General features: G+C 36.3%; 1 protein-coding gene across 4 annotated transcripts in view; it reads right to left on the reverse strand.

Moving 5' to 3' along the window:
* The window catches only part of LOC145664449 (DNA topoisomerase 2-binding protein 1-A-like), a 1,008,895-nt gene that overhangs the window by 756,690 nt on the left and 227,589 nt on the right, over window positions 1–24,616 (reverse strand). For 3 of the 4 annotated variants that reach the window (XM_081731135.1, XM_081731136.1, XM_081731134.1), the window contains exon 5: window positions 24,475–24,582. The exons of the other annotated variant lie outside the window; for it this stretch is intronic. In XM_081731135.1, coding sequence (XP_081587261.1) covers window positions 24,475–24,582 — 108 coding nt within the window. The remainder of the gene's footprint in view (window positions 1–24,474; window positions 24,583–24,616) is intronic. 4 annotated transcript variants of the gene reach the window in all.

The raw sequence follows: 24,616 nt of genomic DNA on the forward strand, positions 1-24,616 counted from the left end.
TCGATTACAAAAACTAATAACTTTCTATTATTACCAGTGAGTGAGGTGTTTTATTATAAACATACATTGACCTGCTTTATCCTCTTCCGTAGGTACTGATTTTCTGAAGAAACGGTTGGTTTTGTTTGAGCACCAACTGCATTTTTGTGATTTATGTTGTTGTTAACTGAATTGCTATCCTGATTCAAGTGTCTGGTACTATTCACCCGAGATTGAAATTTGTCTTTCTTGGAATAGTCTTGGGGCCAGACCATGTCTGTTGGAAAAGTTGCGTATACGGCATTTCTCTTTTGGAATAGTTTGTATGGTAGTAGTGGACTATTTATGGGTTGGTCACGTGATCGGGATAGTGCGCAATTTCTCCCAATATGGCCGACCAGCCAAAGTGCAATGTTTGTGAAAAAAGCACATATCTCCTAAACTAATAGTCCAATCTTCATGATTTAAAAACTAAATGACGTAGAAGGTAACAGAATATAATAAATTAGCTAAAGTGTTTGACTAATCATTGAAATAAATACCTATAAACATAATTGTATATTAAAATTTGCATTTTTTATGATGGGTATAACTCATATTTTTAAACATGACAAGTAAACAACTGGAATGATCGAGAAACACATTTTTTAACTTAAAAGAGTATTAAAATATCTTTCATTTGACACATAAATCATTAAGATTGGTTAAGAAACAAAGAAGATACAACGAATTACTTGGGAGCATACATAGGATCTGTTGGAGAAAGTTGCGTATACGGCATTTTTCTTTTCGGATAATTTATGTGGTGTTGATGGACTAATTATGGGTTGACCACATGGTCGGGATAGTGCACGTTTGTATTAAAGAATAAATAGGCTCCTTAGGTTTTTGCGCCCACAGAGGAGGGGTTGATGACGTCATTACGTATATTGGAATACACACTTATAGAGCACCATTCTCGTTACTGCTGCATGGGATTATTTCCAGTTTAATCAAAAGATTTGATATGAACAGATTTTTCCAAGATGTTGGAAAATATTTAAAACTAAAAGTTACAATCTTAGGTGTTAGAAGAATTTGATAAATTCAATCTTTTAATAAGTTTTCTTTGATAAGTTCACGCTTTTAATGACAATCTTTTCTCTCAATACTTATATTTTTTAATTAAGTATGTAGTAACAGTTGTTATAGTCACAGAAATAATATGTAGTATACATAGTACAAATGATGATATCATAGCAGGGTGGCCACTCATTTGGAATTTCAAAATTCCCTGACTTTTCCAGAAATTTTCCCGGTTTTCCAGAAAATTTCTAGAGAGATCTAAAATTGGTATATCATTGTTTTTCAAAGCTTAAACAGAAGCTACAAGTGAAATGCAATGTGGACTAGAGGATCATTATTAAAAAAGAATCACAAAAAACACTAGCGAGTCTAATTTTAATCACTTACTTGCCTAATTTTCAATTCTCCTGTGTGTTTCCACTCCACTGTAACCAACTGCTGCACAGAACGAGAAGAGGAATGTCTATCCCTATCGCTTTCCAACCTTAAGCTTAATACTAGTCACAAAAGTACACACACTTACAGTCCGCTAGTAAAACACAAATTACTGGAACGAACACTACTTTACTGAAATGTTTTAAAACCTCAAATCACAGATTTGCAGTTCACTAAAATCAAACTGAAGTTAAGACCACATCCACTTAAATGTTTTAAGACTTCAAACCAATAATCTCATCATCAATTGCAGACAGTTTCTCCTTGACATCATTCAACAACTTCATTTTCTTCGCCTCGAGTTCAATAACTTTATCCTTAATGGCATTTCTCTTTCTTCTGTTTCTTCTCTTCCTCTTCTTGATTCCTCAAAGACTCAACATATACTCCATGAGCATTGCGGGCAGCATGGACAACCCTCTTTGTAATTGGAAACTTATCAATACCACCCACAGCTGAAATTTTATCATGTACCTGCCTGAGTGCAAATAGACTCAGCTCGCTTTGATTTTCAATTAAACATTCTTTGTTGATTGAAAATTCCCTCTCCACACTAGCATTTCCATGATATAAAATGAGGAGAAATTTCACAAAATCAGTCATATGTACTGAGCATGCGCCTAAATGCAGCATCTCCATCCAATGGTCATCTAATCTCTTACTTTTCCTGTCATAATTCCTCATTGCTTCCAATACAAGAGGATTTTTAGCAAAAACTTTGAATTCACCTTGGATTTCATCAGCTAATGTTCTTAAAATCCAATTTTTGGATACTACAATTTCTAGGCAATTGGACAATCTCTTTGCAGCTACAGTGTCATCCATAACAAACACACTTGGATCCAGGAAAGAAATTGTTCTTGTCAGGTTGAATTTTAGAGGTGACCTGTCCATTATTTTCAGTATGAATTTCTGACATCCTGCGCGAGTCTTGTCGAAATTCAAGAGTCTGTCTATCCGATACGGTATTGGTTTTTCGTATAGCATCCTTTGATGTGTACCCAATGTTTACAAACTTGGCTGGCTTTAAGTTTTCGCTATTATTAAAATCAATCTTAACCAATGACCGGCCTTCCAAAACCCTATCTTTCACAAAACGACCTGCAACAGACAATACTATGGCCTGGAGCAAGTTGTAAAGGAAAGGAGCTAATGGAGTTTCTCCCTGAAATTCACGCAGGAAAGGTTCAACAGTTTTTGCTAATGTTGTGAAAAAGCCAAGTTTTGCACCAAGCAGGTTATCATTTGTGAAATGTCTTACAGTATCAAAGCTTTTGCACTGTGGTACTTTCTTCTCATCAACAGCCCACTGTACGTATTTCTTTACGTTCGGTAATATTTCCATCGCCCGGCAAGCAACGACTGAATTTTCTGTCCATCTAATGCTGCAAATTTTTTTTCGGAAACACAGAAGACCCTGTGCATCTTATGTAATCTGCACGACGAGCTGGAACGTCTTTGAATAAATTATAAGACGCCCTTAGGAATTCTTCTAATTTCCAACCTGTTGCTTGCATGGCAGCTTTAAAAGCACAATTCATAGTATGCAGCCCACAACTTCCAATATCAAGAAGAATTGGATCTGAAGGTGAACTTGCAAGATCTTTCTGCAGGTCACTTAAAAATTTGAAGTTAACATGTGGGCATCCATCGAAACTTGAACAATTTTCTTGAGGTCCAAACCTAAGATACCATTCTTGAAACTAACTTGAATGTCTGCTGACGTTGAATGTCCGAGGAACACTGAATTTAAATATCTTGCTGACACTTGGTTTCTTTCATTGTCCCAAAACTGAATCGTAAGGTCCATTTGCTGCTTTTGCGAGACTTTGTTAAGGCTTTCATCAAACCCAATAACATAATGCTTGCAAGCTTCTATTTCTTTGAGATGATCACCTTTAAAAAGTCGTCCAAGACCATGAAGGATAATATAAGCTAACTTGGTACGTTGTAATTGCATCTTACTACAAATTTCGCCATCAGGGAATATGAGCTTGAAATTTGTTAGCCAGTCGGGAAGCAGATATACTGAACCGGATGGTTAGCGCGTGTGCGTACGATGCACGTAGTCCCGGGTTCGATTTCTTGTGAACACTCAAAAGTTTTGGTGTTGGCCCAGAGAGTATGGAGAGGACAATTATGGAGCTACCTGTATTAAGAAGTAGCGGACTTCGGTCTAGAAAGCCGGCATTAACAACTTTAGGTAGGCCCGGGTCCCAAAGGTTTTGTCGTGTCAGCAGTGGCGTGCGGGGGTTGTGCAACCGGGGAACAGGTCGACATAGATGGGAAATATTGTGTAACAAAACAACGGAACTGAAGTAAATGAGCACTATTAAAATGTGCTTTTAAGAAATCAGAAAATTTTGTTTGTAGCTGATTTTTTTTTAGAACAGTAGTACATGCAGTAGCGGAACTGGGTGTAAAAACTAGGGGGAGGGGAATGCTGCCATTACTTCAAATTGGTGGTCAAAAGGTCAAATATCTGTATAAAAAAAATGGCCAATTAATCGAGTGTCTCAAATAGTACTGCAGCCACTGAGTACAAATGCATGTGGAATCCACACAGTTTTTGATTCCACATAGAAATACACGCATTAACCAAAATTCCACACATTTTGTGGAATTCGACACACATTCGGAACTCTTCCGGCAGAAATACTGAACTATCGTTCAGCCTTTATATTAATCACGTGACTACCAAAACGGGATGCAGGGGCGCAGCCCCGAGCGAATTCTGGAAATCAAGCAGCCATCGAACTAAACAAGTTTGTTAATTACAAAATGGTCCCGATTTCGCTCCAGCTCAATTCATGGGCAGCACTAAATGACAAAAGAACATGAAGAAAGTATGCGCAGCCCAAACCAGCAGAGTTAGATAAACGAAACCTGGAACGGAGGAGAAATCTGGGGGCGAAGCCCCCAGCGACCAGAGCTATTTTGTATATAAATAAACCGGCTAAATGGCTAGGAATACAGAAGAACGTAGATTTTCCCCCGAGTAAAAATTCCATGTTTTTCATCAAAATTCCCTGACTTTTCCAGAATTAAAAAAATCCCTGACTTTTCCTGGTTTTCCACGTTTTCCAGGTGAATGGTCACCCTGCATAGTAACATAGTCAACAAAAACAACAAAAGATAAACATTATTTTGGATGTTACAAAAGAATGACACAATACAATGTTATTATATGAACTTTGTTATTTGGTACTACAGCTTGCATGTTAGTTGTATGGATTATTACAACTATTCAGACCGCATTCACAGAATTTCGAACACGAAATCACTGCTAAACGACACTTGCAAACAGTGCTTTTGGCACATTTCTTCCATTTGCACGATACAGGCAAATCCGGTGGAAGTATTTCATCTACTTCAGACGGTAACCAATCACCGTCTTCTACGAAACCATAGTCCGCTGGATTAAGTGGTGTGTAATTCTGAAATATATTGTACCAACGATGACTTTGAAGATACGCTCTTTTTATGTGTAAATGTGTTGATGATGGTTTTGGTGGGAACTTTGTGAAATCAATACATTTCATTCTGTGATATTCCGTAATTCTGAGTTCATCCAGTGTGGTATAGTTTGCTTTTATGGTACTTGCAAGATATGACTCAGCTTGTTGAACCATTGCATTGTTTAACTCATTCTTCCCAAAATGTTCCAAAAGTTGGGGTGACTCCTTCGCAAGCTTAACAGCAGCGTGTTTTGCCGAAAATTTGCTTGTGGTATTGCATCCAGACAACGCATGGATAGCTGGCAAAACGTTGACAAAAGGTTCTGGAATGTAGTCAATAAGTGTGCGAACTGGTAAATATCTGGTTGTTGACCCTGTGCCACACAGAACCCTCATTTCAAGAAGTCCTCTCTTCTTAAATTCCAAGGCAAAAAAGTACGTTGCACATACAAATGAATCAGCATCGGATGAAGCAAGTACAACGCGTGTCATTTCTGATGTCCTGATTGCGTGATTCACATGTAAAATAAGTCTTTCATCTGCTTCTTCAAGATGTGATGTTAAATCCTCTATTTCAGTAGACTCGCCATTCGAAATGCGTATACTCTTTTCCCCGTTGATTCCAAGACCGCCTATGTAGATGAAAATATTGTGCTGGGAACCATGTTCCATAATGTATTGAGCAAAGAACTGTTGAAAATTGTACTTATTGTGTGTAGACGCCCAAAATGAATTCATGTCCTTTGGTAGAGGTGTTTCCATGTTAGATATAGTAATTTCAATAGGATCACAAGCCATTCTTCTTCTTCTCTCTGGCGACTTAATGCTTCCTTCCAAGTAAACATCCATAACAATATCTACCCTCACAGATCCTTTTGATAAATGAAGTATTCTTTGAAACACGCTCTTTAGATATCCAGAGGTCTGCAATGACTTTCCACCGGCTGCTGTTACCGCCCTAGCATGAAGCATGAAGTCAATCATAATGACGGTTGGAAGAGTGGACTCGGAAGTTGCTTCAGAACCATTCCATCAGATAAATCTTTCTCAAGCTCACAAACCATTTCTGACTTTTGAGATTTACGGAGGAATCCATCTCTCATCAAGTAAAAAGAACTAGATGTGAGTTCCCAACATAGCAGACGATCGATTGAATAGCCTGTTTCACGTACTATATCTACAAGCCGCAAGGTGTCAATGGTTTCCTTCTGAACATCAACTGACTTCTTTGGATCTGAATGAAACACATTGTTCTTCATCCGGTGTAAGGGTGAAAGCAGTTCCTTTGTTTTCTCAACAAAAACATCTTTCCTAAATTCCTGGTATTGCTTCTCTCCTATATCAACACATTCTAGCTTAAATTTCTTTTCCTCTTCAGTGAAACGACGACCTGTGATGATGTTCTGAATTCCATCATCGGATAAGGCAAATGGGTTGCCCCTTTCAGCGATGAAATTCACAAGTCTTGTCACTAGTTTTTTTTTTTTTATCATGAGCTGTTTGTGTTTTTGAAAACTCATGGTGCGTCACGCATTCATCATAGAATTGCATCCGACATAAAGTAAGAAAAAGATGTTTCATTGCAGTCTTTTCATGTTGAATGATATTTCTTAGCGCTACAGATTCTTTTCTGCGGGTTATTGCAATGATTCCACTGGGGCCTTTTGCAGGCTTGTTGTACACCTGCTCTAATGCTTGATCCATAGTGACACTACTGAAATGTCTTTTAGTTTGCTGCACAACGAAATGCACTCGTAAAAAGTCTTCATACAAATTTGGATGCTCTTCAGCTAGTTTAAGACAGTCTTCAAAGTGAGTACTTCCCCACTTCATGTAATTCATCTTTCCAAAGCAAAAAATAATAATAATAATAATAATAATAATAATAATAATAATAATAATAATAATAATAATAATAATAATAATAATGACAGCGCTCTGCGGAAAGCGGTCACATACAGCTCCCAATTACCTTCCCTGCCGCTACGAATCTAGTCTCGTAAAATAGGAAACAAGTTTTGAACGAATTCGTTCAATACTTGAACATTTCTGATCTCCCACATCCTTTGTTGACAAATAAATTAAAGTCTGTATTAAGTTGTTGAATAAGGTGAAGTCGCCCAACTTCAAACTGAATTGAATCAACCTTACCTTCTTTCAATACTTTCTGCAATACGTGAAAACGATCAACTAAGTCTGCGTAATTCTTTGAGTCACAGCTTTTGAAAAATGTCTGCCACTGTAAACGTTCCATGGCCTCTGCAACTAGAAAGTATGCATGCACTCACCGAGCATAATGAGAACCATTAAGATCACTTTCGGCAACATTTGGACCAAATATATCAAGCTCAATGAGAGTCTTCTTGATCCCACTTTCACGCAAATAGTTTTCAAAACATGACATAATGACTTTGGGAATATGAAAAGATCCTAGACCTAGAAATATGTTTGAAAACCGTTCTGGAAACCACAATTGAATTTCCTTTGCCAATCGATATACTCCCTCATCACAAAAAAGTGAGCCTGAAGTTTGACCAACTTTAGAAAGAACATCCTGGAAATTAACCATGGTAGTATACACAGCTGATACATCTGTCGATGGATAAGGTAATAGAGGCACCAGGGCTGCCTTAGTCATAGGAAGCACTTTAACGCTGAGCAGCGAATTGAAAGCACTCCAAGAAGGAATACACACTTCCTCTGAAATCTGACAATTACTGCTAGTTGACAGTAGAAAACGACTCAGAAACCATATACGATCGGTGGTTAGTGATATCTTCCTTACTTCATGGTTGGTCATTGGTTCGGCAGGAGAAAAGTTTGCCACAACATTTCCACGTACTTTTTGCCTTTCGAAATTAATTAGCTTTTGACATTCCAAAACGTCACTAAATTTCTTTTCCCTCTTTCTGAATTTGAACTCGCAACAACTACTACTACTCGCAATGTACTAAGAACACTGCGTTTTTCAGAAGTTGTTTCACCATCTTGAAATAAAACCAATACTGTATCGTGTGTCCCTCCTATTCCAGACGCAGTATCCTCCTTGTGATCAAAGTTGTCCATGGATGCTCTGATTGGTTTATTGGTCGAAATAATTGGTGGAAGAGATACTCTATGGCTTTCACTAAGTGCAACTATTCTAGATGCTAGTAAGTGATCCATCCATTGCATAATTTCATAACTTATACATAACCCAAGATGGTTGAAAGCTGTGACGAGCGTTTTCGATTTACATGTTTCCTGGATAGTCTGAGCAGTGCTTACGTGGAAAGGCGTTCGTTTACCACCACCATGAAATATATAGTACATTATCTGAAAAAGAACGTCCGCCTTTCTTTGAATGTCAGGAGAATGTTTGTAGGAAGGAAAAATAGAACTAATAAAGTTCTCCCACACTACAGGACGATTTTCTTCGAAGTCTTTTAGAGCAATTGTAAGATCCTCTTGATCGCAAAAGGAATTTTCAAGTTGAAAATCATAATCTTTGAATACTCTTTTCAACTTTTCTACTGTAAAACTATGTACAGAAGTTTCTACATTCCTCACTTTATCAACAACATCTGGAATACGACTTGTGATGAGTAAACTAACTGCGATTTGTTCTTTTCTTTAAGATAGGCAAACATTATTTCTTCACCAAAATGATTTATCAATAACTTCTTAAGCATCTTGTTCGTCACATATTCGCTAGATTTGCATTTTTCATTCATGAAGGAGCACAGCTGAGAAAGTTCATATCCTTTGGCGGGAAACGAAATCGTCTCAAGAAGTTTCTTAAATGCTTCTGAAACAACAGGACTCACTTCTTTTTCCTTGTTGTTGGTAGCCCTAGTGTATTTTAACAAATACGTGCTCATGCATTGGCGATGGTACACGATATCACTGGCAAAGACACTATCTTCGTCTGTTAAACTGCTTGTCCTTGAGAACACATCATCTTGAAAGTATCGAGATGCTGCGAGAAATTGAGCAGCTCTGTCTCTTTCACAAATCCTGTACATTTTTTTGTCAGTTTTGTTTGATATCTGATCACACACAACGTACCATTCCCTTATGGAAGTATTCTTCCGATTGCGCAAAACTCGATCTTTATCGTAGTTACCACTGTCACCACCAACACAAACATTTTCCACAGATCCTATTCGTTCTTCTATCCGGTTCGCTTTTAACACGTAGGGTCTATAACACTCAATGTGATAGTAAATTTCACTGAACTCCACTTTATCTAACAGGCCATCCTGAAGCTTCTGCGAAGAATATGAAATGTTTTCTCTACCACTGTCGGTCCCTCGAGTCTGGATCTTGCACAAAATATATACTGGATTCGCATTGTTTTCTGGTTTCGATTTCTTTTTGATCGGAGATCGCACTAGAATTGTTCATTCCATTTCAAATGATGAAAAAAATTATCAGAAACGATACAAAACAGAAGATATTATAAGCAACCAATTCACTGTAATTCAATAATACATATGCAAGCAAGTGGCGTAATTCTAAATAAAATCTATATATACTACTTTCCGCAAAGGGTTAAAATTTGAAACAAAACTAAAAGAGAACGCTCTTTCACGGTCATCTCTATCACGTGACCAACCCATAATAAGTCCATCAACACCACATAAATTATCCGAAAAGAGAAATGCCGTATACGCAACTTTCTCCAACAGATCCTATGTATGCTCCCAAGTAATTCGTTGTATCTTCTTTGTTTCTTAACCAATCTTAATGATTTATGTGTCAAATGAAAGATATTTTAATACCCTTTTAAGTTAAAAAATGTGTTTTTCGATCATTCCAGTTGTTTACCTGTAATGTTTAAAAATATGAGTTATACCCATCATAAAAAATGCAAATTTTAATATACAATTATTTTAATAGGTGTTTATTTCAATGATTAGTCAAACACTTTAGATAATTTACTATAGTATGTTACATTCTGCGTCATTTAGTTTTTAAATCATGAAGATTGGACTATAAGTTTAGGAGATACTTTTTTTTTTCACAAAGATTGTACTTTGGCTGGTCGGCCATATTGGCGGCCATATTGGGAGAAATTGCGCACTATCCCGATTACGTGACCAACCCATAAATAGTCCACTACTATCATACAAACTATTCCAAAAGAGAAATGCCGTATACGCAACTTTTCCAACAGGTTCTATGTATGGCCCCAAGACTAGAAGAGATAAAGTGAAAACTGTACGCTATGAAGGAAAACGAGCGAAGTAAGTGAAACGTACGATTGAGTGGAGTTGACGCAATGTTTCTTGCAAGTGTGGTCCAGTATATGATTTTGTGCGATCATGCTTCCGTTAAGCAGTACAGGTTAAGAGGTACAATAGATTCGTGTTCGCATAGCATCAACATTGAATACTCATCGGTATAGCACGACACTCTACATCAGTAACATTAAAACAAACATTATGAAGAAAATAGTATAAGCCAGATTTGTCACTGCCTTTCTTCTGGTCAGATGCGCGCGCTTTGGAATGTTGATTCTTTAACACTAAAAGTCATAAAACCTAAATAAAGAAAGATATCGACCTGCGAATTGTTTTAAAAATAACTTCAATCATTGCTCAATATTCTTCTCGCTTTGCACCCCTAACATGAAAAATAAAAAAAAGGTTCTCACTAGTCAACTTTTTAGATATTGTATTGCAATAGTATACGCACTTTCTCTTACATTTTATTTATTTATTTATTTTTTTTTTTTTATTTTAAAATTCAAAAAGTTTTTTTGAATGCAAACTTTCCCAACATTGACACCAAATGTGGTATTAATAGCTGTATTAAGTTTCAACTTTGTATCTTTTATAGTTTAGAACTTATGACGTGATATATTTACCGCTACGTTAGAATTTGCCATATAAGATCCTTATATCTTGGAAGCTCTGAACGTCAGAGACATGAACTTGTCATTCAAAATAATTAGACATGTGTTTAAGCTTTATATATATATATGATAAAGAGAAGAAAGGAACAGGCAGGAAATACGGGGTGATATTCCAATTATTAAGAACACCTTGTTCGTATCTCGGAATTTTTTAAGGTTAGAGACCTGAAATTTTAAGTTTGGATCCTTTATTTAAAATAACTAAACATGTGTTCTAGTGTATTTAGACGCTTCACTTAGAATGGAAGAAAAGAGATGAGAAGAAAAAGGGGTAGAGCTGCAATTATCATATTATAGTAAAATTTCCAAATCTCGGAATACTTTTTAGGTTAGAGATACAACAATTTGGTGTCTGGACTTTTCATCTAGAATAATTAAACACGAGTTTCAGAGCTTTTAGACGTTTGACATAGAATTAAAGATAAAGGGGTGGAGGTGGTTCCTTAAGATGCACATTCGAGACGTCCGAATTTCGTGCAAGACTTCGAGTTCAGAAGAATTCTATATGAAAGGTCTACAAGGAAGAACGTAAAATATTGTCGACAGAATTAGCGGATCTAGAAGGATCATTTGGGGCAGTCGGATGTCCCAGACAATGAATATATACAATTTTTACTTTTATTGGTAGCTTTTACATATATACAGTATTGGCCAGAATGGATGACTCACCACAAATAAATGTCGTCTTATGAATACACAAGAACGTTCTCATTTAACTACGGATATATTGATATAAATGATATATTTCATTGATAGAAACACACTGAAGTATACTCGCTTCAGAGCGTATTTCATATTTGGTATACAAACATGTTTTTTAACACACCTTGGATACGAGAAGGCATGGGCAGACACATTTTTTAACTATTCTGGTGTAATTTCTATAACCTAGACGTGTTTTATAGCTTCTCTTAATTGAGAAACTGAATTGGGTTTATATTCAGCCACCTTTCGCTTTAAAATTACCCAGCAGTTCTCGATAGGATTCAGGGCAGGAGAGTTTCCGCGTCAAGGTCCAAAAATATAAAACCCACTGTTTTTAAGCCATTCCTTAACAGCTTGTGTCTGCCAGCATGCAACTGCATCATGTTGTAAGTGGGTGCATTGGTTAATCTCCATAAAGACACGTAATTTTTCTTTAAGCACATCGAGATAGACACTTCCATTCATTGATGTCACTTCAGGCATGAACCGTAAGCCATATCTTCCTTTAACAGAAATGGCACCCCAGACTATGATTTTTTGCAGCATTCTTTACGGTGGGGATGATGTAGCATTGAGTTTCTTGTATTGGGAGATCGTTGTATGTCTACAAAAGGCATAAAATTGCGATGCTTGGGTCTTGTCTGAAAACATGACTTTTTTTCATTGTTCAGTAGTCTATCGTTGATACTTTTCAGAAAATGTAAATCGGTCGGCAATGTTCCTGACCGACAATTTCAGCTTTTTGGCAAGCTTATAGGATTTGAAATTGGTACATAATAACCTCCTGTGAATTGTACTTTGCCTAGGTAAACCAAAAGGTACTCTCATCTTTTGGTAAACCATCCTGGATTGCTTTGGCTGATTTTCTGGGTGACTTATTCGCTGCCGAAAATATGGCGTCATTTATATGCTTACTTGTGCACTTCTGACGTCCTTTTGGCTTTTTATAGCCGTAATTTCCAGTAGTTTTAAAATTACTTATTGACCTGGCAACTGTCTTTTGTGCAAATCGCAATCTGGCAGCAATTTGACGAATACTGTAGCCTTCTTCACTCAGGATCTTTATTTCTGCGGGCATTTCCAGTGAAATTCTTTCCCAGGCATAGTCCTATTCCTATCCTTCAACGAGAGTAGAAAGAGAACCCGCACGTGTTCGGTACGAACAATACAATCTCTAATCTGATTTTCACGAAGCTTTGCACCCCTTGTAAACAATGCAGACTGCAGTGCAGAAATGTTGCCAACTAATTAAACAAAAAATGTTACATGCAATTTTGTGCTAAGAAATGAATAAACAAACTGAAGGGGGGAAACAATGAGATTAAAAACAAAATGGCATGGGCCTGTTATAGGAGAATCAGGAACCATTTTCTCTCGTTTGCAGTGGCGTACGCACTGCTCTCCTGAATCTTTGAACTACTATGTAAACGCAGACACGCACCAGGAGGAAGAAGGGCAGAACGCTGAATTTCTTCTACCAGTGTAAATTACAACTAAAACTTACTATCCCCACTCCTAATGTTTCCTCTAGCTGAGAATCTGCCTAAAATGTTAGGATTCAGAGCCACTATTACATGATGACTTAGTGTTCCTACTAGCATATCTATGGTTGGATGGATGGATTAAAGTTTATCATCCCCTTCAACAATAAGGTTCTATAAGATTTGGACCTACAGCCGAACGAGTGATTCGAACTACATGAATTTCCTCCGGAAATCGAACGCGGGTCACCCGCCCGACGAGGAGTACGCGGATCATATAGCAACAAAGGAGTTAATTATCAGATTTAGAAACATGTGCAGTTGTACTCACGACTTCTATTCAAAATTGAGGTCTTGGGGGGCTGCGGTGGCTCAGTGGTAGAGCGTTCACCTCTGGCACATGGGGTTCCTGGTTCGATCCCAGCTCACGCCAAGTGAACCTTGTAGTGGACAAACACCGTGTGCGTGGGTTTCCTCTAGGTCCTTCAGTTTCTTTCCACTTTCTTCATTCCACCACTTCATTCATGTTTTCATCATCACAGTCTCCTTTAGCCTAGCCTGCATAATCGTGGGACGTAAAACTCAAAAGATTTTATTTAATTTCATTTCAAAATTGAGCTCCTTGTACGTTTCCATTACAGGCGAGCGAGTGTTTGGAACAAGCAATTGTTCATTCTGCAAGAACTTGAAAACTACTGAGTTTACTTATTTATTGAATAGAGAATTTATTATTTTATTTCCTTTGTTATATGCAATAAAACACCTATAAAATATATTTTGAATCCTCGTGACTTATCTTTTCATTTGATAGAAAAGTTACGCCATAAACTAATATCAGTCATGAGAGTATGAAGACTCTATCGACATCCAAGAAACTTTTTAGTTTCTACATAGGAATAAAGACATATTATTTAACATGCACATAGTACCTCCTCTTACTTTCACTGCAGCCAGAAAAAAATAAGACTCAAAAGTTATGAATATTCCTATCCAATATTATAAAAATTTTTAAATGTTGAAGATTCCTTTGTACATTATTTCATTTCTGGCACCGAATATTCGGTTTTTGCATCTTTTAAATGGTCATTTATTCTGATCGCATTTTAAAAAGGCGATATACAAATTATAACTGAAAAAAACTAGCCTTATATTACTTCGTAATGAATACCGTCAAATGGGGTGAATAGAAACACATTTTTGGCTATATGAGTATATAAGTCTGGTGATGTTAAAGATTTCGCGTATCAGATTATTCCAAAAGAAAGGTCTTAATATGCTAATGAAGTTCAGTAAACGTCATATTAATTTATCAACTCCACTTTTCTTCACCTTGATTTTTCTTAATGTTTATATTCACCCCATGAGTAGGGGTGAATAGAAACAATGACTTTATTTTCATTGTTGTTTCTTTTATACTATTGGAAATGTAAAAAGAAACAGCGTATTTGTTGAAACGAACTATTTATTTGATACCTGCACGATATAAGTTCAATAAGACCAGTATTACATAAGTTACAAACTTATAAAACAATACAATGCACAATATAGGTACAAACGACCATACAGTTTTGATGATATATGAATAAGATTTAAACCACTGAAATCACCAGGGAAACTTATCATGAGTTAAGTTGATTTTGAGGTTAACGTCCCGTTCAGCAGCGAGGCTATATGAGACGTGGACCTACTGATTAACGTGGAATCAGAACCATATGAGCTCCCGCCGGGAATCGAACCCGGTCTCCCACGCCAAAGGCGAGTACGCTAACCGCTTAGCCACGAAGGAGCCCGGAACTTATCATATACTTAAAGCGTGCTGACGAACTCCTAATAAAACCCAACAGTTTCGTAACAATATCCTAATGTAGAAAGAACGATTCTTCAGAAGTTTCCGAAAATTTCATTGTTTATGTGCTTTCTTATAAAACACCCACATATCCATCATGTTCACATTTTCGCACTTGGGTAGTGAATAGTCTCATCGAGTTTTAGCTTCTCATAAACTACCACAGCAAAATCACCAGCTTTAGAAAACCATCATCTAGTTCGTGATCGTCTGGAATGTTGTCTTCTGGAGTGTTGTCTTTCTCCTCTTCCGACTATACAAGGGTAGGTTGAGTTTCGTTGTGATTTGATGAAAATGCATCATTTTCAGAAAACAAACCAAAACTCTTACCAGAAACATCTATTCGTACTCTCTTCTTTCCTTGTTTAATTTTTTCATCTTCTCTCATGCTCTTGAGAAGATCCATAAGGGAACGGTTTACAGTCTGAGATGCCTTTTGCTGTTCTGTTTCTTCTCGTTCATTGTCTCTTTTTGTCAGCATCCTCAGTATTTGGTCTCGACAAAGGGGAAAAATTCCACACTTTTCAAATCCAGCCCTGATATTTTCCTCCTTCAGTTTGTCAGACATTTTTTTTTTTTCCAGAACACTTGGAAATTTGTTCTTAGAGATTGTTGATTCATTCCTATCAGGTCCTTTTTTCCGCTCCTCAAGAATTTTCCACTCCTCAAGAAGTGTTTCTATTCACCCCACTAATTAAAAATCATAACAATAACCCAGTAAAGTTAAATTTTGATTAAAAATAATTTACAAAAGAAAAACTTTTACTATGAACGTCAGTAAATGAAACAACAAACTACAAAATAGGCATATGTTTAGATGCAACAAATATGAAAATGTTATACTTACCAAGAAAGTTTGAGGAGCGCTAAAATACCGTCTAAGATTTCAGTAACACATTAATGCTACTGCCGTCTACCTCAGTGTTTCCAACTCAGTAAAACATTTTGTCTCTGCCCTGAACACTTTAGCCGTATAAGACTATGTTAAAAAAATTCAGTTTTCTTGATTAATTTATCGTCCAGATAAATCCAAAACTAATCTGGAAGTTTTGTTTCTATTCACCCCCATGTTTCTATTCACCCCATTTGACGGTAACTAAAACAGGTTTTATCCTCTTTAATTTCTCTCTATCCCCCTTACTCTCTCTCTCTCTCTTTCTTTTTCTTTTTTTTTTTTTTAATTCACAATTTCCTTATCTCTAATGAAAGGTCAAAGATCTGAAATACTATAAGGAACTATTATTTTCAATAAGAACAGCGAGTACACTTGATTTCTCTTTTTCATTTTCTTAGCCCATTTTCATGAAATGACACAACTGTTTGACAACCATTCTTTGTGAAAAACTGAAAAATAACTATGAGTTAGCAACATTGAAAATGAGACTAATAACAGTTTATTCTTCCATGAGCAAATAGTACACAACAAATGCAATGTATTATGGTAATTAATGTATTGTTAAGGCACAGTAAGAACATTTAGGATCCGACTCAAAGTATGTATCTATATGGGATCGAAATCTTGAACCAAAATCGAATTTGTAAGAGAAAACTGTTACAACAAATGACAAAACACACGAAGTGCGCGCCACAATTAAAAGATGTCGCCCAAGGAAGCCAGCAGGTTACATGCTGCTCCGAATTATTCTATTAAACATAAACAAGGCAAACCCGTAAGTACAGAAGAAAAGCAAATACTTTACCAAACGATATCAACGTTGTTCAATTCACTTGAAGAAAATTAAGACCTATAATATAATTTTCATGTTCTCATAGAATATTTATTTACTTACTTTATAGTGTTGAAGTTAGTATTTGTACATTCGCATGCTATACAATGTAAGAAAGCACATCAATAAATTGAACTTAAGGGGGAAAAGTACAATCTGTTTTTCATGGATATGGGTAACGATTTAGGTAATAGATGAAAAAGAAACAATCTCCCATAATGATAAATATGCTTGCTGTAACATACCAGCACCATCTTTTTATCGTTCAGTTGATAATTTGACATAACTCATTGTAATTTCATCTATAATTACAGTTTGGAGGAAAATATCAATATTCAGTTACTCTTAAAGAAGGGGGGATTATATAGTACTGGGTATGTTTCCCTATATCACGGCAATGGTATGAAAGTGAGACGAGTAATGCACATCGCAGTAGCAGAAATACATGCACGTGCTACAGCAGAAATATTACGGGAAACAGACGAAACAATTTACTCTTCACCAACCAGCAAATAGTCGTGCGCGCAGTGATACAACATCAAGTTACGCGGTTTGTTTTGAAAGGTGCAAAGGACTGTGAAAAACGCAATAGTTACTTATGGCTCACCCACTATGAACAACTAACAGACTATCAACCTAGCAGACGACACGATCACAAGTAAAGAGAATGCTTACGACGTGATGGAAAAAAACGGATGAGTAATAATTCTGGCTAATACTGTATATATATTTAACTGTAGGTCTCGTCCTACACGGCCTCGCTGATGACAACGTAAATACAAATCAAGAGAACATTAAGGTAAATTCAGTGAGGCTTCATGTTAGGAGCGCTGAAGGTTCTACTGTCATTTCTTTCTTTTTTCATTGAGGTGAAAGCAATTGCTCATCTTATGTTTCGGAACTTGGATTTCATTCCCACCTTTTCTGCGACACAAGGATAAAATAAATTTTAGTTCAAAATATTTGTTTTATCCTCCTTCTTACTGCTGTTCTTGGAAAAAAATAAATCATACATTCGCTCCTTTGACGCTTATCGTAACCAGCTCAAGGAATTAGAACCGGAAATACCAACAGTTTAGATGATATGTCTGCATAAGTATCGTATATTTCAGTCAGAATACCAAGCTTGTATCACGCAGATTAGATCGACCGGAAAAAAAAGTATTTCTGTTTTCTAACGAATTAAAGCAGCAAGAGAATCTTTGGAAGTGGTCGTCGACCCTCCGCCTTCCCCGTGGATCTGCCACTGGCCACATGTGGAGGCATTTGCTTGTATTCGGTAATTTTCAGCTGAGAGTCAATTAGGGTTTAGTTATTTACTTGGTAACTATGGAAACAAAATCAAGCTGGGTTTATTATTATTATTACGTGGACTTCTTGTATGATACGAGCAAGTAGTGACTGACTAGATGGAACACCCGAAGCCAGAAAAATATTTTCTATTGTTGTACAGAATCTTCATGAACGTGGTAAGAAAGAGGCCCTTTTGACATTTTGGCGAGGTAGCTTGGTCCTGTGCAGTAGATCACATGCATCGAGTATTCGGAGATGGACCTGGAAGGTGAATTGACAATACGTGACAAGATCCTGTTTACGTTTTTTTAACGGTAAAGGAATGAAGGTGTCAACATTAAAACAGGAATTGTAATTTATAAAACTTCGTTCCTTCCACGGAGCACTGGAAACAATTTATTTTTATTATTTTACAATAATTTGAATCGTAAATTCTGATCGTCCCTTTTTCTTGTCTTTTATTTAACCACAAATTGCTAAATAAAGAAATCCCGTCTGTATTACGTATTTTTGGAAAGGAGTACAGTCGCGAAAGAAGTAACTCAGCCGGGCAAAAGGGGAAAAGATTCCCAACTCTGTTCACATGAGTTAACTTCTCCGAGAGACTGGCTGCTTTCACGTGAGTTCTGTAAGCAAGCGACTCTCAAACAAATCCAGTCTCTGGTGAAAAGCAATCTTCTTTTCGATACTAAACTTAGCACTTTCAGACAGAGAGGAAAAACAATACTTGAATTTCTTTTTGAGGAAAACAAGAAAAATAATTTATCCACAGTAGTTTGCAAATACCAGATAACTTATTATAATTAATTTAGATATCTAAATACTCATGATCTACTCACAAGTAATTAGGTGTGAACAGTGAAAAGTGATTTTGGAAATTCCAAGCACCATTATTGGTCTAATACTATGAAGTGAAAAGGAATTTTAACATCGCACGATTATGTCCTAAAAGTAAAGGAAACGGACGATGAGTGAAGAAAATAAATAATGAAAGGAACTGAGTAATGAAGTGGAAGGAAAAAAGAACTCTTACCAGAAGAAGAAACCAATGGACACGATGCTGTTCAACCAAACTTCTTGGCATAGTCTGGAATTATGCCCCAATTACTCCAATTATGACAGGGGAAGGTGCTCCCGAGTCCGACTTCAATTGGTTGGTTGGTAGGTTGATTTCGAGTTTAGTCTCCTGTTCAGGATATTTAAGACGTGGATTTACACCTTAGTGGAATCTGAATCACATAAGCTCCCACTAGGAATCGATCCCAGGTCTCCCGTGCTGAAGCCGAGCACGCTAAGCATATAGTTACGAGGGAATTCTCCTCCATCACGACGTAAACTTCGGGATTTTTGCTATTGTTGTTCACGAAATGAGATTGCGGTGTCTTTCGTCTCGTGAAGTATCATGAAAATTCAATTTCGCTCCCAACAAGATTTACCTATTTCTATTATTAGGTATTGGACGAGGTCGTTTTGTCTCGTTTTCTTCGCAACACTACTTTCTGCACATAATAACATACAGAAGGATAAATAGCACGTGTATGAGTTTTCAATATTATGGCGCTTTATTTCTCGTCACACATTTCAATTAAAATATTATAGGTCTAGCATCTCTACTATCGTAATTGTGTACACGTTATCTTAGTCATCTATTGCGTAATTGCTGCTTGTGAAATTTTCAACAACACTGTTTCAAGAGTTTAATTCAACAGGTTTTATTATTTCCGTTTGTTAATTGGGGGAAGGGGGAGTCTGGACCATAAATTCTTTATAAGTGAAATTAGGAGATTAAGAAAGAATTATGCTTGGTTTTGATGGAGGTAGTAAAAAAAGAAATCCCTTAGGTAACAGGGATAAGAAGTATTTTGTAGTTGAATATATGCTGCTCACACATTAAACGATAAATTTTATTTTGCAACATTTCAGATGGAGAATGTCCCAGACATCTTCATCTTCCATTAAATACTCAAGAATCAGATCTGGTATAAAACGCCACAACAAAACTGTTAATTGGAAGTGTTGCTAGCTCTACTATGTTGAAGTATACGTAAGACAGGTCTACGCATACAAATAAAACGGTAGTAATTTATTTTCAATTCAACCAGTGGAGATCTATTGCTGATTTGTTGGAGAGAGCGTTTACTGCACTACTAAACCTCGTCCTATTAATCCTGAACATTTACTAAGGAAAGGTGGAGTAATGTAACGTTACATGGATTGCTCCAATGTGCTGATATTACCGTAAAGGGTGTTGTTAGTCTGTGTATTAGAATTATTGTAACTTAATACAGTGAAAGTGAGTTACAGCTTAATGATACCATGCCTTATACTTTGAAGTAGCAAGAGGTCCTATAGTTGGCATGTGGGCATGTATTCGTAGTGCTTCGTATATTGCTATTACGATTAATAGAACCAAAGCGTGTGTTCAATGCTGGATTCGACGCTATCAACAAAAGGGCGAAGAACGACTACAGAACCACCCAAAATCAGGAAAACGTAGGAACACTACTGCAGAGGACGATAATGCACTCGTCTCAGTTAGTACGAGCTATCCCTTTCAGCCTGCTTCCACTCTTGGACAAGACTTGTATTTGCCTATATCAGCAGCTACAGTACGGAAACGATTACATGAAGCGGAAATCCATCACAGAATTCCTGTCGTAAAAGAAGAATTGACTGTAGAACACCGTGAATCAAGAATGTAGTCTTCGTTGCAGTATCTGCCAACTACGAAAGAGTTCTGAAATACCGTGATTTGGACAGACGAGAAAGTGTTCTATCCCGTCCAAAATGGAACACTTTCTCTGTGGCGTTTCAACTGCACTCATTATTCACCAGACCATATTGTAAAGAGGATACGAAGTGAAAGAATTAGCGTTGCTTTCTGGGGTTGGATATCAGCAGCAGGAGTTGGACAATTGGTAGGATGGATTCGGGAGAATATGTGGAAATAGAACGACATATGTTACCTCACGTCAGGGTCATATATCCAGAAGACTAAATGCCTATCATTAATTACGTCCAAGATAACAATAGTGTCTATACTTCGAGAATAAATAAACAGTGGTTCCAAAGACATCCTGACATTTCTTTGCTCCATTGGCCATCTAAATTCCCGGATTTTAACCTAATCGAAAATATACGAGTATTAATGGTGTAGAATTGGGAAACGAGACAAGAGAGAACGTTGAAGCTCTGAAGAACTATGTTCGAGAATTCTGGGAAAGCTTCCGTAGAAGGACAACTTATATTAGTCACTAATTGAATCCATGTCTCGTCGAATTTATGCAGTGATAGATATTTACGGTGTGTGTACACACTATTAGGTTTAAAATTATAACAAGACTTTTATGTTTATTGAAGAGTGTTTTGTTCAAGACTAATATTAGTTTGAATATATGAAATTTTCACAAGCAGAATAAAAAAGAAAAAACAAACATTTACGTTTTAAGCATTTGGAACTGCCAAGACAGACTAAAATATTTTATTTTGTACTTTTTGTTTATTAAGTGTAATTATATTTTTTTCTTTTTCTATGGAATTAACAATTCTCATTACTTCTTTATTATTCTATGGGAATTAGGAAAAACATTCAGATCAATTTTGAAACACTCAGCACCAAGGCATAGTTAAATATGAAAAACATTCAGATCAATTTTGAAACACTCAGCACCAAGGCATAGTTAAATATATTATCTCATTTTATTATCTGTGAGATATATTTTTCTTTCTTCTTATACATGAGAATTAACATTTCACTTTATTCTTCTACGGAAATTAGAAAATGGATATTCAGAACAGTTTTAGTTTGCAAGCACTTCATGCCAAGGAGTACATAGACAATTTTATTTTATTCCCCCCCACGAAATAAGCATATCTTTTTCTTTTTCTTTCTTTCTTTTTTCATTTTGATCCTTAACACTCTTATCTAGTCGATCGCCAGTAGTTTGCCTGAAGACATAACGTCGCACAGCAAAGAAGTGGATTCGACACATGCCAGTATACCTTCTGAACAGGGTTGGATGTGCATTTTTTTCACTTTCATTCTTTCATGGAAAAAAAAAATATATATATATATATATATATATATCTTCGCTTCTGTACTAGCAGGAGTATCCCTAGGGGGCACACCCTTCAACTCCCAGAACACATTTTTGCCCTTCTCTCAAAAACTCTATTCCAGTTACAAAATATGTTTTATACGTCCTTTCCATAAAATCTTGTTTAATAAAATTCTGAACCTTTCGTATTGGCACTGAAAAAGCACAAAAATTTGGCTCAAATAATGACGAGAGAGAGACTGAAACTTTATTACTTTCAGAATAATTTTATGGGAATAAACAAAACATTTTTAAAATTTAAAAATCATCATAATTAAATCATTACAAATGTACAATTATAATGGAAAGTGATTAAATATGTGCCTATAAATGTAAATGTAAATGCACGATATTACACTACAAGTACAAAACAGAAAATACATTTTGGTATCCATAGACGTATTCCATACTTAAGGATCAAGAGTCCGATTAAATTAGTCCGGCTATCCACTGAGTATTGACCCAATGGATATTCTGATGTGCAGCTTAATCAGTTATTTTTAGGAATTCATAAGCACTTCCGAAATAAACCTATCAGCGAATTGAAATACATTACAATGAAAACATCGAAGCTCAAATATGAGTAATCGTATTCCAAAACTCTTTCATTTGTGTGATAAGCTATTCTCACTTAATACAGGACAGGAAACTCCGACCAGTGCGAATGAAAAAGAAAAAAGGTTGAAATTATTGGTTGATTCACCAATATGATATTACACTACACAAGCGAAAGCAAAAGACAAACGCACAACTACAGAAATTTGTTACAAATCTAGTGGAAAACAGACGTGTAACTAAGTTTGAAGTTGCGAAGTAAAACAAGCACTCAACCATATCTGAGTCTTAAAATTTTCATTTCAAATGTTTTTAAAATACCATTCTCTGCAAATCAAAATTCCCTGACTCTAAGCAGAATTCCCTGACATTTCCCGGGTTTTCAGGTTTGTTGCCACCCTGATTAATGTGTAACTGAGCTAGCTTCGCCCTAAAATTTATTCCGCCTATCAAAGTGGAAAATTAGTGAGCCCTACAGTTCTCCAATAAAGTCTTTGTACAAGTTGCCGCTTGACAGTGTTATGTTTGTTACTGTCTTGCCACCTGCTGAAGAAAAACTGAATTAAAGAAGAGGAAAAGGAAAGGTGAGATGTCGCTCTTGCAAAACTAATCTGTTTGTGTTGGTATCGCGTGTAATGTAGTGTAAAGAAAAAAACCTGCAAGTCATGATTTCTATCAAGCGTCGATAGAAAAATGTAATATCGAAACCGATTTATAAATTATCTCGAATTAATTATAAAATAAATTAATCGAGCTCAAGATCAGTATACTAAGATGTAAATTAAAATACAAACAAAGCAGTTATATTACCATACATTAACAGTGCTTCTCTTGACTTAGTTACGTAATCAATTACAGTGACGCTTTGTTAAACTCAACTATAAGTAAGGATGCTGCGAAAGTATGCTAATTTTGCGCGGCAGTGAACATTTTGCCATCACTGTGAGGACACACGTATACGATTTGGTCGCAAGAACAAAGAATAAGTTTTCGTATAAGATGAGCTCAACTGAGAGTACGCCCGAAATTCCACTTGTGATAGATGGATAACAGTGAAAAACGAACATTGTATTTTGAAAAGCTACCAACAACGAACTTTAATTTACTTCGATTTCCGTGTTTAGCATGTGACATCTCTGGATAAACGAGATTTGGGGCATGTTAAAGACTTGATACTATCAAAGTAAGTTTTAACTGTTTGTAACACATGTGAACTTTCAGTACGTTTTTATTTTATTATCCAATAAATAGATGGAAAGATTCACAACGTTTAATTCTAAATGTTTTCAGTTATATACTATGTTTAGCGTAATGTATGCGTGGTAGCTTTAAGTGTAGTAGTCACACGTAGGAATGAGTAATTGCGTTACTTATTCCTATCAAGCTAACCACTAGACAATCTTGTAATTGCTGAGTCCCTTATCCTGGCATTATTGTGTTGGGTTTATTTCCTTTGGCCGTATCACCCTGTGAGGGCCCGCTGGAGTTAATCAACCTCACCGCAAATTCTCGATAACATGTGCAAGGCTATTGTCGTGAGAATGTGGCACAGGGAAGATCGGTGCTGGCGTTCCCCCAGTAGTGGTAAGTAATTATTATCAGCCGGAAACGAAGAGACTCAGTACAGTAATAAATTATTATTACAGGCTTTGGTAAAATTTCAGTCAAATATGTAGTGAAAATGAATCAACAGTACGCTACCTTACACAGATCAGTTCAACTAAATTTGAAGCTAATGTGCCTAGTTCCTACGCCATACTTAGCTTGGTATGAAAATCGAATCTCCTTCACCTGTATCACTTGTCACTAAAAGAATAAATCAACAGTAAAATATTTCTTGCTCACTGATGTCCCATTTCTTCTTTCTACAAACAGTAGCTTGCCTAATTATACCAGTATGCATTTGTTAATTAAACAGTAAGTAAAATACTTACATTATATTTTGGGCTTCCAACTACTTCTGCAATTAAATGTGTCACGCCAGCGTGAAAAGTATTGTCATATATTCCTCCCATTTGCTGAATTTTCTCTTGAATTTGTTCCTGAAATAAGATTTTATTACTTATAAAAGATGCT

This window comes from Thermobia domestica, chromosome 11, assembly GCF_964235325.1.
Source record: "Thermobia domestica chromosome 11, izTheDome1.hap1.1, whole genome shotgun sequence".
Taxonomy (NCBI): Eukaryota; Metazoa; Arthropoda; class Insecta; order Zygentoma; family Lepismatidae; genus Thermobia; species Thermobia domestica.